Here is a 17,207-nt window from a genome sequence, read left to right on the forward strand (position 1 = left end):
AAATAAAAGTTGAAATGATATTAGACTTATAAAATTCTTGACTAGTTTACTGATTTCCTTATTTAGAGACAAATAACGTCAAGCTGTGACTTCATACATTATTATTCAAAGTGCGTATTCTTTTTGGATACCCAAGTAATGAATAATTTGAGTTAAAATAACACTCAATGAGTATTATAGTTGGAGGAGTTAAACGAACAAGAATCAGCGTAATATTCATAAATTTGCAGGATTACTCTCGAAGGTTTATATGTCGGACCTTTTTCTTCAGCTGCAGAACTGCAAATGATGGAAAAGAAGCCTGTGTTCAGGCGACAAGACTGAGTGAGTGAGAGATTATGGCGCAAAACTAAAGATGATTATAGCGCGCGACAAGACTGAGAAGAAGGAAGTTTATTTCCATTGATTTGCTATAAAATTGTACGTAGTTTACAGGAATTTAACTATCATGTCTTTTTCTCGTCTATCAATAAAATTCGCAGTTCCATACATACCGGATAGGAATTCTGGGGTATTGGGATTTCTTGCCAGCGTGTTTTAATTTACATTGATCAAACTAAAAGAGCCTTAAAAATTTGCGCTAAGAAACATGAGGAGTATGTTAGAAAATAATAAACATATGAGTTTCCCTACTGCTCTCTCCAATACTTTTGGTCAGAAAATCACATCCTCTGTTTTTCTGCAGCAAGTGTTATTCAAAAAACATCAGCCGTTGATGAATTAAATTTTTAGAGCATTTTACATTAAAAATTCTTTCAGTTATAGTTAACGTTTCTAATTCTAAACTGACATTACTCTCGGCATTTAAGAAAATTATTTCATAGTTTTTCCATTTTTCATCAATAGATGGCGCCAGTAGCTTGACTTGCTAACTCATTCTTATCGCATGAGCACAGGCTTCTCTGCAGCTAAAGAAGAAGGTTCTGTATTTAAACCTTCGAAACTAGTGCCCTAGTGCTATAAGTTATTTCTTCTATCTTCTCAACATGCCTTCGTGGTGTAATGGTCAGCACACTCGGCGCGTATTCGAGAGGTTCAAGTCCCGGCTAGTGCATTGCTCATTTTTCATGTCTCCTGCTTCGAAACAACCTTATGTCTCTACAGTCGTGCAAATTTTTGAATATTCTGCTGACCCTTGTTCTTTTAACTTCTACATATATATTGAATAATGTATTTTATAATGTGTGTCAGCTTTAACGTTTTCTGGAAAAGAAAATGTTACTGAAATTCCTTCAAGTAGTTTACCAATGTACTAAATGAAGATCGCTCAATTTAGACAAGATTCCAAAATAAATTGCATGTTTATGTAAATGATACTATATTCAGTTAAAATAAATGATAAAATGTTATAACTAAGTAAGTAAATAAACTAGAAAAACTAAAAATTACAGCCGGGAGAAATCATTCAAACATGTTATGTGAACTGAAAAATATGAACATGGTATGTGAAACGGATTCGGAAATATTGAAGGCATTGTGGTTCCAGAGTAACTGAGCCGATTATTAGGATAAAAAGATACATAAATGGAAGAACTCATTATTATAGCATCACTTTTGTTTCTGATATAAAAAGTTACCCTTTGTAGTATTGAGATGTATATTCACATATGGAATCTCATTACCGGCTGATCAAGCAGTCGACAACCAACATGTCGAACTCGACAGCCAGTATGGACCAACTGGCTGTACCGGATAAATGTCAAATAAAATGTAATAATGGATGGGAAAGCAGCATTCTAAGAGTCAAGACTGTCTCATAAAAAATGGTATGAGATTGTGATAAGAATAACAGAAGGAGCTGCATAATATCAGCAGATGTCCAAGTCTTTTTATTATCTGTAGCTCTTTAGGAATAACAACTAGCCTAGATTTCAAAATCTGCTGTAGATATTTGTCTATTGTGTTTTTCATGGACTACTAATCGAACATTAGTATGCTACATGTACATAAAGCTTAATCCTGAAAACAGTAAAAGTTCTTTTTTCCATAGCTGGAAACTTCTCTCCAGATATTCGTTTTCGATGTGGGAGGACGTGTTGCAACTTACATTCAAAGCGGACTTCTCACGTTCCTCAACTTTCTACGTACGCTTGGGGTACTGGTGTATCTAGTGTACCCTGATTATATATCCAAAGATTGAGTGGAGTCATTGCGACACTGATTGCTCAGATTCTAATACAAACGTTACTGGTAAGCTCAATGTGTACTACAAGATGATAAAATAGCTTATAATAAAAATATATAGATAAAATACACTCATGTTCATAAATTAAGGATAATGCAAAATCAGGCAAAGGAAGAGTTAGAAGCAAAACAAATTTGACTTATTTGTAAAGCTTATTTATTAAACAAAAGGTAAAGAGCAAAAAAAGATGCTATATGTTTGATATTATTAAAAAAATTAGCGATTTTTTCTCCTTGGAGCAAACCACCAAAAAAAAAAAAACAACTATTTACAAAAAAACAACATTATATGGTTGGTAGGATTATTAATACATTGTGTGTCTCCCAGACGATGCAATACAGTCCATACAACGCCTAGGCATGCTCAGTATCAAATTATCGATCTGATCTTGGGGGATATTACACCACTCAAAACGCAATGCTCTCCGAAGTTCCGGTAGACATGTAGGAGGAGGTTGACGGGCTGTAACTCGTCGGCAAAGCATGTCCCACACGTGCTCTACTGGATTCAAGTCCGGTGAGAATGCTGGCCAGTCCATACGGGTGATATCTCCGATTGAAGGCATTTGCTTACGATGTTTGCAAGGTGAGGACGGGCGTTGTCATCCATAAACACAAATTGTGCGCCCATGGCGCCCCGAAACAAACGTACATGTTGTTCCAGATTGACGTCCCGATAGATTTGGCTTGTCATGGTTCCAATTTGAACATGCAGGTCAGTTCTAGAACCCAGAATAATTCCACGCCAAACGAGCACTCCTGTACCACCGTAACGGTGTCGTTCGATGATGTTTTCTTGGTGATAACGGTACCTGGAGCTCTCCATATGAAAGTCCGGCGAGAATCAGACTGAAAGCTAAACCTGGACTCGACGGAAAACATCACACAAGCCCACTGTTGCGGTGTCCACAATGCATGCTCTCTACTCCAGGCTAACCGCAGGCGATAGTGACTTGCAATAAGTGGAACGCATCTGACAGCTCTACGAGCATATAGACCAATCTGCCCTAAGCGTCTGTACACGGTCTGCCTTGAAATTGTCGTAACAGTGGCTGAAGAGAGCTGACGAGACAGGTCTGAGGCTGTGCTCCTCCTGTTCTTTTTGGCAGTAACTGCCAAATAACGGTCCTCATTCGGCGTTGTAAGTCTGGGGCGACCTGTGCTGTAACGTCTACTCACATTACCATCATCTTGGAATCGTTGCCAAAGCCTGGAGATGACACTCTGGGCAATTCCGAGTTTGTTTGATACTTCCAGTTGGGTACGCCCACATTCCAGACGGCCGATAATTCTACCACGTAAAAAAATCAACCAAATGCGTCCTTTGTGTCATAACTATTCGGTTATTGCACTGAAATGCTTATAAAGCGCCTGCGAACAATTTTACTTCTTTGCCTGTATTCCTTATTTATCACTCTCTTACACTCTCGTCATTGTGACGTATCATCGGTGTCATCTGGTTACTTCCTGAAATTTGCATATGATTCTTGAAGATGTGTGTAGTGATTTTACAGGTGATATATTTATTTTAAAGTTCGATTTCCGTGTGACTCCGAATTATCCTTAATTTATGGACATGAGTGTATAATGACAGTAATAGTTATACCTCTAGACGGCTTCATATGGTCTAGGATGAGATTTCTCATAAGCTCGTGGTTGTTTAGTAGGTGCATGCCACAAAATTGTGTGTTGTTACGATGCACTGGCTAAACTTTGTTGAATGGCCACACCATTCTGACCAATGCAGCGGGCGATACAACGACTGGGTCGCTTTATGAATCCAACGATACAGATACTTCTTCATATAATGCGCAAGTCAGATATCCAGGTATTTTTACTGTAACGTAGCGTTTTAGCAGGTTTTTCGATATTACAACTGGCATTGCATTCGAGCAATCACATTGATCTTTAATAAAACTTTCTGTGCTTTTTATGGGCCACTATTCGAACATTAAACATGAGATTTTTTTAACTATTTTCACGTTTAACAAAGTATAAAATTTAAATAAAAGTACAAAGTATAAAATTAAATTAAATAAAAATATAATTTCAAAATGAATTCAGCTTTGATATCGAGGTATGTCTCTTTTCGCCTTAAAAAGTGAATTTGCCCTATAGCATCTGCTGGTTTATTGATTTAAAATGAAACATTTCCAGAATCCACTAACAGATGTATTATACAATGCAGATAACCAAATACCAATAACAGATGTATTATTTCCATAGTCAAAATTATAGTTTTAAGAAATAATAAAACAACGCTACTAAAACTTGTAAAATTAATAATTTATTAGTGCATGAATTTATGTGTGTACATAGTTTAAGCTTATTTTTAAAGTTTGATATGAATATAAATCGTAACATTATTTATTAAAAACAATATAAAAGTAAAGAAATGGCCTAGCAAAATAAAGAGCTATGAAGCACTTGATTAATTTATTATCGAGTAATTAATATTTTGTTATCTTAATTATGTAGTTTGATTCTTAAATCAACGTACTTAAAATAATTTTCATTTCAATGAAGTTTTAACATATAATTTATTTAATACAAATGCATAAGATCGCAAGTTTTTTAAAGAATTTTTTATTACGAAAATTTTTTACTTACAAAATTGTTCTTTATAATGTCTTCCTTACGTGAAAGAACGGGAGGTAACTCATAGTCAATATTGAATAGAGTAGCCAGCATCATTGAGACAGGCGCGTAGAAGAGTTGAACCGTTGATTCTGAACGAATATTTGATTTATTTTTACCGTCTTACATTATCTTTGACATCGTCAGGGGAGTTGTATTCTATTAAAAGAACTATCCTTGATGTCTCAAGTAATTTTATGTAAAAAATCACAGCATTCACGTCGCAAGATCTGGATGATTACTTGTATTGCAAGTGAGGTCTTTATTTTACCCAAAAGTTGAAAGAAACGGTGTGGGCAGTGCAGTTGAAAGAAGCAGTGTGGGCAGTGCATTTCAAAGAAGCAGTGATGCTCCATCTTGTAGGAATACGAAAAAAATCTAAACTTTTTATGTAATATCTACTTTTAAGCTTTTGGTGTGACAGCTGAAGTATATGCAGGAACCAGACGAGAAGGTTTAAAAGAACCCTTTATTAAACTCTTTTTAATTCACAATGCGTCGACTTGACGCTACAAACTACGCCTTGCTCGGGAGGTATATCAACTAACAAGAATTAAACTTAAAATTCAAAGATATTAACACTACAGTAGAATTTCCCTAGGGCTCAGATGATCCTGTTATCTAAAACCTCGTCGAAATCTAATGGCAGCAAAGTAATAGCTGTTACGCCACTTTAACCAGCAATAAGTGCAGAACCAGAAGCTCACGCTACAGTGCTTGCTCACATTCTCTAACTTTCCCTTCTAGAACTCATTATTTAAGCCTTTTCTCCTGAAGGTAAAATTTGAATTTCTTCACGCGCACTACCAAATTTAAATACTCTAGCATTGGCAATTAGGGGAATGAAGGCTTATAGGAAAGAAGGTATAAAATTAAACTTAACTGGTTATTCAAAATAAATTTATAAATCCCTACATTTCTTTGTTCTAAATTAGGGATAATGCTGTTTCGTAGCTAATCAACATAATGTTGAACTCTAATAATGATAGTTCAAAAATCGAGCTACGTTTCTAAAATTCATGTGTAGGACGCCGTGTGCTAGACATAACTGTAATTAAAAATAGCTTAAAGAAATTTTTGAATAAAAGCATTTTTTTTCATATATTTGTAATAAATGAATGACCTTAAACTGTAAATTCTATAAATAGTAAATTCTATAAATGTTATAAAACATTAACCTTTAAATATTGTTACGAATTTGGTATTTAAAAAGCTAATGTTAGTTCAATTATAAATTAATTGGTTTTATTTCCCGCGCAGTGCAGCGCGTGACGAATATTAAAAGAAGAAAGCTAAGCCGGAAAAATTAAAAATACAAGAGCGCGTGCGTTAAATAAATAAATATCTCTTTTTGATTTCGAGAAAGTGCTGGAAAATTCTAGCGCGTGATTTTAAAATCTTATAAAAGGAGGAAAACATCTCAGTTTGTAGTTAGTAGTTGCTTAGTTTGTTGTTGTTTAGAAAACTGCTGTTGTTGATTATAGCGAATTCGCGGATTAGCGTTCTTTAGCTGTTTTGAATTACGTTCTATTGTACATTTGAGTAGTTAAAAGATAACTACTGTGAGATATTGTAATACTGCATGATAATTTGAGAAAATTTAAGCATTTTTTTTGCGATAATAAAAAGTTTTGTTCATTTTTCATCGGACTTGTGCATTCACTTCATAACGAATCCGTACGCACGCAACAATTTTTGGTGTCAGGAGTGGGGTTTGAATGCCAATAACAAGAGCGATGGAAGAGCAATTAAGGCAATTGATAACAGCCTTTGCCTCGTTTAAAGAAGAAATGAAAGAAGAGATGAAATCTAGCCAAGGAAAGATGGAAGGGGCCGTCAACTCCGTTAAGGAAGAAATGAAATTGGGCCAGGAATCTGTTAAGGACGAAATGAAAGCCGTTCAAGCTGGTCAAGAAACTGTTAAAGCATGTCAAGAAGAAATGAAAAGAGAGATTACCTGCATAATAGAAAATAAATTTGAAGCTATGGAAGGCAGAATTGACACAGTTGAAAATAAAGTTGGACAAATTGAAGAAAAAGTTTCTTTTGTAAAAGATCAAATTGAAGAAAGAGTTTCTTCGGTGAAAGAAGAAATAGAAGAAAGAGTTTCTTCTGTAAAAGAACATATAGAAGGGAGAGTTTCTGCTGTGGAGGAACGAATTGAAGGAAGAGTTTGTGCCGTCCAACACCAAATCGAACAACAAATTGATGAGAGAGTTTCTGCAGTTGCCAAAGAAATGGATACTTTAAAGAAATTCGTAGCGTCGGCAGGGAGCAGGAGTGATGATTTTAAATTCTTACCAATGCCTGCTCGTCCACCTCTGAAGCTATCCACATATGATGGGAAGACCTCCTGGCAGGTGTATAAGACACAATTTTCTATCGTGGCGGATGCGAATGGATGGGATTCCCAAGCTAAGGCCTGTCATCTCGCCGCTTCTCTAAGAGCCGACGCAGCAGATATCCTTCAGACTCTTCCCGAAAACAAAAGGTTAGATTTCGAAGCTCTGTCCGGCGCCTTGGAGTTGCGCTTTGGGGGAGAAGTGTTTAAAAGACTACAGCAGGCTCCAATTAAAATCTCGTCAACAGAAGCCTACCGAAACACTTCAGGAGCTCGCCGCGGATGTTGAAAGGCTGTCGCATCTCGCCCTTTCGGAATGCCCGACAGAAACAAGGGAAATCCTGTCCTTGCAATACTTTATCGACGGAATCCGAGATACTGAAATACAGAAAGCTCTACGAATGGCTAGGTTAGGTTAGGTTAGGTTAGGTTAGGTTAGGTTAGGTTATTTAATTACGGCAAAGCCTCGAGGGCTATCTGCCTAAGAGGAGGGATGCCTTCGTGGAGGACTTTCTAAGGGAAACTGGCTCGTATACACGTTACACATGGGGAAAACCACGAAAACACCCATGCAGCCAGCCCGTTCGCGGGATTCGAACCTCGGACCGAACTACCAGTGTTCAGCGACTTTACCGCTCGGCCGCTGGTGGGCCCCGCTCTACGAATGGCAGATGTAAAAGATTTAAAAAGTGCTCTAGTGTACGCCATGAAATTTGAGGCAGCCCAGCAAGCCACTCGTCGAGACCGCCACCCAGTCAGAGCTGCTCAAGTCCAGGAGCCAGGGGATCAAGTCACCGCTCGACTTGACGATTTAACTAGACAACTGAACGCCTTGAGACGGAATATTGGTGAGAAGAAACCGACCGTTAAGTGCTGGAACTGCGGTGCTGAAGGACACATACGACGAAACTGCAAAACACCCCAGGGTACTGATGTTAAGACCGCTTCTAACAAGCAGCAGGTAAACTAATTAGTGGCCATCTCGCGGGGCAGAGGTTGCCAGATAATGAAAAGCCCCCGTTTAAAGCGCTTCAGATTTCTGCAATGAGAGGCGGCAGTAATGGACTTTTCATAATAGGACATATTAATGGAGTTCCGTGCAATATGACTATAGATACAGGAGCCAACGTCACCATCATCCAAAAAGATTTGGCTCAACAACTAGGAAACAAACTTATCTGGACGCCGCCCTGCGTTACTCTCCAGACTGTGTCCGGTGAGAAGATCGACATCGACGGAAAAGTAAATGTTAACATCACGTTTGGAAGTGCCGCTTACCATCACACGGCATATGTAGCAGAGATCACTGATTCTTGCATACTCGGATTGGACTTTCTAAGGAAATACAATTTTTCCTTGGATTTTAAAAATAACGAATTGCATTCTACATCTGAGGACATAGCGTTATTTCTAGTTAATGATGAAGAAGTTAAATCTGTCCATAAAATCATAGCACAAGACAATATCACAATACCGGCAAGAACAGAAATTTTACTTCCTGGATCCATAGCCGAAAACCGAAATTTCCGCTACGGCATCATAGAATATCCCAATAACTGTAATAGCCCAAAAGGAGTACTAGTAGCCTCAATACTCGTCGACCTATCCAGAACGGTTATCCCGGTGAGAGTCACCAATGTAACTGAAAAGTCGAGAGTTATTAAGAAAGGTGAAGTGGTTGCAACATGTACTCCAGTAACCAGCGTTGAAAGAAAGAGTAACATCCCAGAATCCGTGTCCTCAGAGAGCATTACATCGGAGTTATTGCAGAATGCACAATTAAACGATAAAGAGAAAAATGCTGCCGATCGCGTCATTAAAGATCTTCAAGTTGTTTTCTCCCGCTCGTCTTCTGACGTGGGTCGAACTAGTTTGACACAACATAGAATAGATACCGGCGATCATCCCCCGATCAAGCAACATCCAAGGCGTCTGCCGTTTGCTAAACAGGAAGAGGTGCGAACACTGTTAAAAGATATGGAAGAAGGCGATGTCATCGAGCCTTCAACAAGTCAATGGGCATCTCCCATCGTTCTCGTCAGAAAGAAAGACGGCTCAACAAGATTTTGCGTTGACTATCGCCGGTTGAATGAGGTTACGAAGAAAGACAGTTACCCTCTTCCTAGAATTGACGACATTCTAGACACTCTTTCTGGAAGCAAGTGGTTCTCAACGCTTGATTTAAAGAGTGGGTATTGGCAGGTAGAAATACACCCTCATGACCGAGAAAAGACGGCATTTACTACGGGACAAGGGCTTTGGCAATTCAAGGTGATGCCGTTTGGACTGTGTAATGCGCCGGCAACATTCGAACGCCTCATGGAGACTGTTTTGAAAGGACTTTCCTATGAAGCCTGTCTGATATACCTGGACGATATCATCATCGTCGGAAAGAGTTTTGAAGAGCATCTAGAAAATCTTAGAAAGGTGCTTCAGAAACTGAAAGAAGCCAATCTAAAGCTGAGTCCTGCTAAATGCAAATTGTTCCGAAAGGAAGTGACTTACCTGGGACATGTCATCTCTGCAGAAGGTGTGCGCACGGATCCTGAAAAGGTATCAGCGGTTAAATCCTGGAAACGTCCCGAAAATGTCCATCAGCTGAGAAGCTTCCTAGGGCTTTGCACCTACTATAGGAGATTCGTGAAGGACTTTTCTTCCATCACAAGACCCCTTCACAAGCTGACAGAGAGCAACCAAAAGTTCTTGTGGACAAAAGAATGCGACGATGCATTTAACAACTTAAAGGAAGCTTTAACATCTGCTCCAATCCTGACGTATCCTCAGCACGACCGACCATTTATTCTCGACACCGACGCGAGCAATGAAAGTGTCGGTGCTGTTTTGTCGCAAGAAATAGACGGCCAAGAACGTGTAGTGGCGTACTGGAGCAAGTGCCTGTCTAAACCGGAGAGGGATTATTGTGTCACCAGGAAAGAGTTGCTCGCCATAGTCAAAGCTGTAGAACAGTTCCATCACTATCTATACGGCAGAAAATTCCTGCTCCGCACCGATCATGCATCATTGACCTGGCTTTTAAATTTCAAGAATCCTGAGGGTCAAATAGCCAGGTGGATACAGAGACTCCAAGAATATGACATTACTATCCGTCATCGTAAAGGATCATCACACGGAAACGCCGACGCCCTGTCTAGAAGACCTTGCCAAGAAAACTGTCGATATTGTTCCAAGGTGGAAGCGAAATACGAGCTGCTGACTCCGGTCGCAAGACAAATTACAACATCAACATCGGCTGATCGAGAACCGTGGAGTGATGATGAAGTCAGGAAAGACCAGCTGGAAGACCGCGACATTAAACCCATAATTGATCTAATGGAGTCGTCAAACAGAAAACCTACCTGGCAGGACATTTCTATCTGTAGTCCTACAACCAAACAATATTGGGCACTCTGGGATTCACTTCACATTCGAAACGGCGTCTTATACCGGAAATTCGAATCGGATGATGGGAAGACGTTCCGATGGCAGCTGATACTTCCAAGATCCCGCATTCCGGATGTCCTTAAAGAACTACATAACAGCCCTACGGGAGGTCACTTTGGAATAATGAAGACCTTACAGAGAGTTCGTGAGCGCTTTTACTGGAATAATGCAAAGGATGACGTGCAAAAGTGGTGCCGATCTTGCGATGCCTGTGCAGGTCGGAAAGGACCTAAGAGACGCAGCCGAGGCAAGCTGCAACGTTACAACGTAGGGGCACCTTTTGAACGAATCGCCTTTGACATCCTGGGACCTCTGCCACGAACTGCTGATGGCAACAAATTCATACTCATTGTCGTTGATTACTTCACCAAGTGGCCTGAAACTTATCCTATTCCTGATCAAGAGGCTGTCACAGTAGCTGAGGTAATGATACAGCACTGGATTTCCAGGATCGGAGTGCCTCTTCAGGTACATTCCGATCAGGGAAGGAATTTTACCTCGGTAGTAATCAAAGAACTATGCAAACTACTCGGCATTGACAAGACCCAAACGACGCCATTACATCCCCAGTCGGACGGCATGGTAGAGAGGTTCAATCGAACCATCCTTAATAACCTCTCATTAGTGGTTTCCAGAAACCAGCAGGACTGGGACAAGAAATTATCGCTGTTTTTACTGGCTTACCGCAGTGCTGTCCACGAGACTACCGGCTATTCTCCATCACAGATGCTATTCGGTCGTGACCTTCGTCTGTCTTGTGATCTATTGTTTGGCCGCCCTCCAGATGCTCCTTCATCGTCTGAGGAATATATTCAAGATCTCCAGGCCCGGTTTGAAGTGATGCACAACTTTGCACGAGAGCGAGTCAACTTAGCGACGGAGAAGATGAAGACCCGATACGACACAAGAGCTACTGAACATCAATTCCACGAAGGAGACAAAGTGTGGTTGTGGAATCCGACTCGACGGAAAGGACTTTGTCCGAAATTACAGTCACCTTGGGATGGCCCGTACACAATTCTAAACAGGCTGAATGACGTCGTGGTTCGGATTCGTAAGTCTTCGAACTCTAAACCTAAAGTCGTTCATTACGACAGGTTAGCTCATTACTATGGCCATAGTACGTAATGTAAATAATTGTAAATAGTATCAGACCATGGTCCTTTTTGTTTATAAATGTGTATTTGATTTGATTTGTATTTAGTATTTGATTTGCATTTAGTATTTGATTTGTATTTAGTATTTGTTTTGTATTTAGTATTTGATAGCATTTGATTTGTTTAAGTTAGTTATTGCATTTATTGTTTATATTGTTTGATATTGTAATGTAATGTTTATGCCTCAGTTGCATTTATGCCACAGTTGTAAGTTTAGCTTCCTGTCCAGGGATTGTACTGCCCGGGACGTGCAGTCCTTGGGAAGGGGGCAGTGTTACGAATTTGGTATTTAAAAAGCTAATGTTAGTTCAATTATAAATTAATTGGTTTTATTTCCCGCGCAGTGCAGCGCGTGACGAAAATTAAAAGAAGAAAGCTAAGCCGGAAAAATTAAAAATACAAGAGCGCGTGCGTTAAATAAATAAATATCTCTTTTTGATTTCGAGAAAGTGCTGGAAAATTCTAGCGCGTGATTTTAAAATCTTATAAAAGGAGGAAAACATCTCAGTTTGTAGAAACATAGTCAATGCTTGTATGAGGCTCAATTACTTTCCGCAACAGTGGAAGCACGCGCAGATAATTACGTTTGTCAAGCCGGGGAAAAACTCAAAGGACTTAAACTCCTACCGTCCGATCAGCCTTCTCCCCAGTTTGGGAAAGGTATTTGAGCGTGTCCTCCAAAAGAGATTAACTCAACATCTAGAGGATAAGGAAATTATATGTAAAGATCAGTTTGGTTTTAGAGCCGGTCATAGTACCGTGCACCAACTACTGAACGTTACAGAATTTATTGCAGACTCCTTCGCAAAAAAGAACACAATCGCCAGCTGCTTTCTAGACCTAGAAAAAGCATTTGACAAGGTGTGGCATGAGGGTCTACTCTACAAGCTGCACCTTGTTCATCTGCCCATCAGTTTTATTAAGCTCATGAAAAGCTATCTTAAAAACAGGACCTTTCAGGTAAAAATTAATGACTCTCTCTCTTCAAGAAAAAGAATTAAAAGCGGAGTGGCTCAATGAAGCGTTCTGGGACCGCTTCTGTTTAATATCTACACGAATGATATGCCGGTTCCTTTGAATGCAAAAGTAGTGAAATATGCCGACGACACAGCAATTTTAACCAAGTCGCTAAAACCTCAGCTCGCTGTAGATAAACTTGAAAGCGCAGTAAATATCATAGCACACTATTATGATTCATGGAAATTAAAAGTAAATCCGTCAAAGAGCCAAATTCTCCTTTTCAGACGTCATCAGAAGTTCACTCCTGTAAATGTAAATATAAAAATTAATGTTCAAGCCCTAGCAATTGTTTCAAGTACCAAGTATCTAGGAGTGGTCTTCGACTCACAGCTGTTATTCAAAGAACACACGGAGTATGCCTTGCGCAAAGCCACCGCTGCTAAAATGTCTCTTTACCCTTTAATAAGAAGAAATGCTAAATTAAATATCAGTCTCAAGAAGAAATCTATACCAGCTTAATAAGACCCACCCTACTTTATGCAGTGCCTATCTGGGCCACTGTGTACAAGACTTATAGACACAAACTACAGGTCTTTCAGAACAAAATACTCAGACAAATTGTTGACTCCCCATGGTTCGTACGTAACCTGCAGATACATAAAGAACTAAAAATAAGACCCATAGATGATCAAATTCTCACCACGAGCCACAATTTCTATGCTAAAATAGAACTTTCTCAATACGAACATATCCGTAATCTGATAAATTATGATCCTACTATAGAAATTGCAGCAAAGCGCCCAAGAGGCATCTTCCATAACAGCAAATGGTGAAATGTGTATATATTGTACATAGTACTATTATCTTTATTTTATCTTCATTGTGTCATTTTACCAGTGTCTTTGAAACTTTATAGACTTATGGACATGATCCGTGTACCTGGATCTTCAAAGCACTGATCTTATATTTGTCATTTTCGTAATCTTCTTATTGTTATATCAGAGACTTTGTAATATTGTGGACTTATGGACATGATCCGTGTACCTGGATCTTCAAAGCTCTGATTATTTATTGCTAGTGTAAAATGTTTTTCACCATTTGCCACTTCGCTCAAATACCGCCGTCCCTATATGTACATAGTGTATAGTTACAGTAACTCATGTGCCTCAGTGTTGTACAAGAACTTTAGTGTTTAATTTCTCAGACCAAGACTTCACTGAATTGTGATATCTACTATTTCAAGATGCATTGGGCTGTGGACAGTTCACGGGAGGGTGACTCCCACGTGACTACCACTGTCCAATCTGTGTTTTACAGAAAGGATGAATTTGAATATTTTGTTTAGCTAATCTGTTGCACTTAGTTGTGTCATTTGTCTTCATTTAGATCGCGATATTAGTTTAATTATTCCAATCTAGATAACCTGTTTCAAAACTTGATAATTGTTAATATTTCCAATATTTCTCATTGTACGCGTAAGCTGGTGACCACCCACGTGACAGGCTCCTGCCAATCATCTCCCTTACTCCACCTACATTTCCCAAAATTTGACAAGTTTCGCCTAGTTGGCGCGGCGTAAATCGCCTTAATTAAAAACTTAAGTACCAACGCCTTAGGGCAATTTACCAACAGAGACGGTTAAAGTAGCGGTTGGCTACTAATTGCCGCCTAGCCATTGACTCGATTTCGATTTCGATTTCAGTTTGTAGTTAGTAGTTGCTTAGTTTGTTGTTGTTTAGAAAACTGCTGTTGTTGATTATAGCGAATTCGCGGATTAGCGTTCTTTAGCTGTTTTGAATTACGTTCTATTGTACATTTGAGTAGTTAAAAGATAACTACTGTGAGATATTGTAATACTGCATGATAATTTGAGAAAATTTAAGCATTTTTGTTGTGATAATAAAAAGTTTTGTTCATTTTTCATCGGACTTGTGCATTCACTTCATAACGAATCCGTACGCACGCAACAATATGTACCGATTTTTGGATCATGTTAATTGTACGAAAAGAGGTTATTTATAAGTAAATAATGTAATGCTTCTACCACTGATAAATAACTTTTGCGTTTTCAATTTTACGCACATATTCACTATAAAACTTTGGTCAACCATGAGTTTATTAAATCTTGATAATTTTGAGAGAAGAAGTTTAAACATTAAGATTTTTTTTAAATAAATATAACCTAACACTTATTTATTTGCTTCTTAATGCAAAAAGGTTTTATTTACTATAAGTAAAAAACTGTTTATGTATAAATAAATTTTGAAACACAGGTTTGAAATTTAGAATTTGATTGCAATATTAGCCAATGTGTTTCTTTTCTGATAAATAAAATTAATTGACATTTTATTAATTTTCAGGTATTATTTTCGAAGAAGCATTGCAACAGCTTGTAATCAGTCCAACGTTGTTAAGAGTTATACGACTTATTCGTATAGGTCGGATATTGCGTCTAATTAAAGCAGCGAAAGGTATTCGAAAGTTGCTTTTCGCCCTTGTCATATCTCTGCCAGCCCTATTCAACATTGGAGCGCTTCTTTTCCTTGTCACTTTCGTATATGCCATCATCGGAATGTCTCTGTTTGGTCATGTTAAATTACCAGAAGCAGGATCGGGAACAGGAGGATTGTCTGAAATGGTCAACTTCCAGACATTTGCCAATAGCATGATACTCCTGTTTCGACTGGCCACTTCCGCTGGCTGGAATGATGTTCTAGATGCTCTAATGGTACAACCTCCTAATTGTGATATTCATTTCATGAACTTGCCAAATGGTAATTGTGGCCATCCGACATTAGCAGTCATCTACCTTGTCACATACATTATCATCAACTTCATGGTTATCATCAATATGTACATAGCAGTGATTCTAGAGAATTTAAGCCAAGCCAGCAAGGAAGACATAGGTATATCTGAAGAGGATATTGAGATGTTTTACGTGTGTTGGTCACAGTTTGACCCCAATGCTACGCAATTTATTCATTACAGTCAGTTATCAGATTTTGTGGATTCATTAGATCCTCCGCTGGGGATTGAAAAACCAAACGAGCCAGCACTGGTAGCCATGAATCTTCCCATTGCTACTGGTGACAGGATCCATTGTTTGGACATTTTGCATAGTTTGGTGAATTTAGTACTTGGAGATGTAGAGGACACAGAGGAATTCCGAATAGTACAAAGGCAAGTTGATCAAAGGTTTCGGAAAACATTTCCAACAAGAAATTTAGTAGAAATCATATCAACGACGCATAAACGCAAGCAACAAGACAATGCTGCCAAAGTGATCCAAAGGACATATAAGAAACATCTGAGCAGACTAAAAAATCGGACAGACAATAAGAGTTAAAATATACATGCTTTGCATTTATTTATTTATTTATTAGTTTTAAATAAAATGCTTTTTATGAAATTATTTTGTCATCCAATATCAGAAGTCAAATTTCAGCATGTTTGAAAACTAAAATTTTGGAACAGATAGAACTATCAATTATAGCATTATAAATTTTTACGATAATATAAGAATGCTGCAAATTATGATAATTATTATGATGAGAGCTTGTAATTATCTGCAGTAACACATATTTAGGACAATATAAATGACACGTTTAGTACATGAAATGCATATTCTATATTGCCTCTGACAATCTTTATTCTTGAGTTTTCATCTCTTATAGAAATTATTTTTCACTTTTTTACATTGGACTTTGACTTACTTTCACCTCGCTGCTTCAAATGCAACAAACGGAGAAACGAAGTTGCATTAGTTTTAAATAAAGTCATGAACTGAATGCAATATTAATTGAATTAACATTATTATTTTTAAACGGATGGATTTATGATATTAAAATAATTTTATGCATTAAGTTTTTCCGTTAATATATTACCTATAGAAGACTTGTTGAAAATAAAAAGACTGTAATTCTAAATCTTAACTATTTTTAAAAATACGTTTACTGAAAACTGTTAATATTAGTTCCTAAAAATCCGCCGTTTTTAGGAGGAAATAATCGCCTAAAATCCTCCCCTTAAAATATCTGCATGCACTTGATCAATCCACATGCAGCAGACATAAATCGACGCATCCCTTCGTAAGAAAAAAGTCCTTACCATTCGGGCTACATAATAGTACATTTGTGATGCAATTGCGGATGAAATCTTCATTATGCCATTTCAGTACTATCATCTATTGAGTATCTTAACCATTAAGGTTGAATGAGCATGCAACTGATGAAACAACTCTTCTCTGTTAATCACAAATTCCATTTCATATGTTCTTGGCTCACTGTAGGAAGCTAGCTGGGATATTGTTTTATTAGTAATACTAGGCTTCATCCTTCAGCGATTTAAAGTGAACCGAATCAAACCGAAATTTGACACTTGTACAAAGTGTCAAATTTCACTTTCATTCTATTTCTCCACTCAACGCCCAATTGCAGGAGAGCTGAGATTCGTAGAATGAGCTTTTCGCTTTCTGAGTAATGCCCAAG

At 38.2% G+C, this 17,207-nt stretch overlaps 1 protein-coding gene across 3 annotated transcripts in view; it reads left to right on the forward strand.

Annotated features, from left to right (window-relative positions):
* Positions 1–16,132, forward strand: part of LOC118187484 (sodium channel protein 1 brain-like) — a 155,893-nt gene extending 139,761 nt beyond the window's left edge. For all 3 annotated transcript variants that reach the window (XM_035357722.2, XM_085820224.1, XM_085820223.1), the window contains one exon: positions 15,081–16,132. In XM_035357722.2, coding sequence (XP_035213613.1) covers positions 15,081–16,066 — 986 coding nt within the window. In that variant the 3' untranslated portion in view covers positions 16,067–16,132. The remainder of the gene's footprint in view (positions 1–15,080) is intronic.
* Positions 16,133–17,207: the final 1,075 nt, after the last annotated feature.

This window comes from Stegodyphus dumicola, chromosome 7 (genome assembly GCF_044657685.1).
Source record: "Stegodyphus dumicola isolate Sdum_Otavi_A_Nest chromosome 7, ASM4465768v1".
Classification (NCBI taxonomy): domain Eukaryota; kingdom Metazoa; phylum Arthropoda; class Arachnida; order Araneae; family Eresidae; genus Stegodyphus; species Stegodyphus dumicola.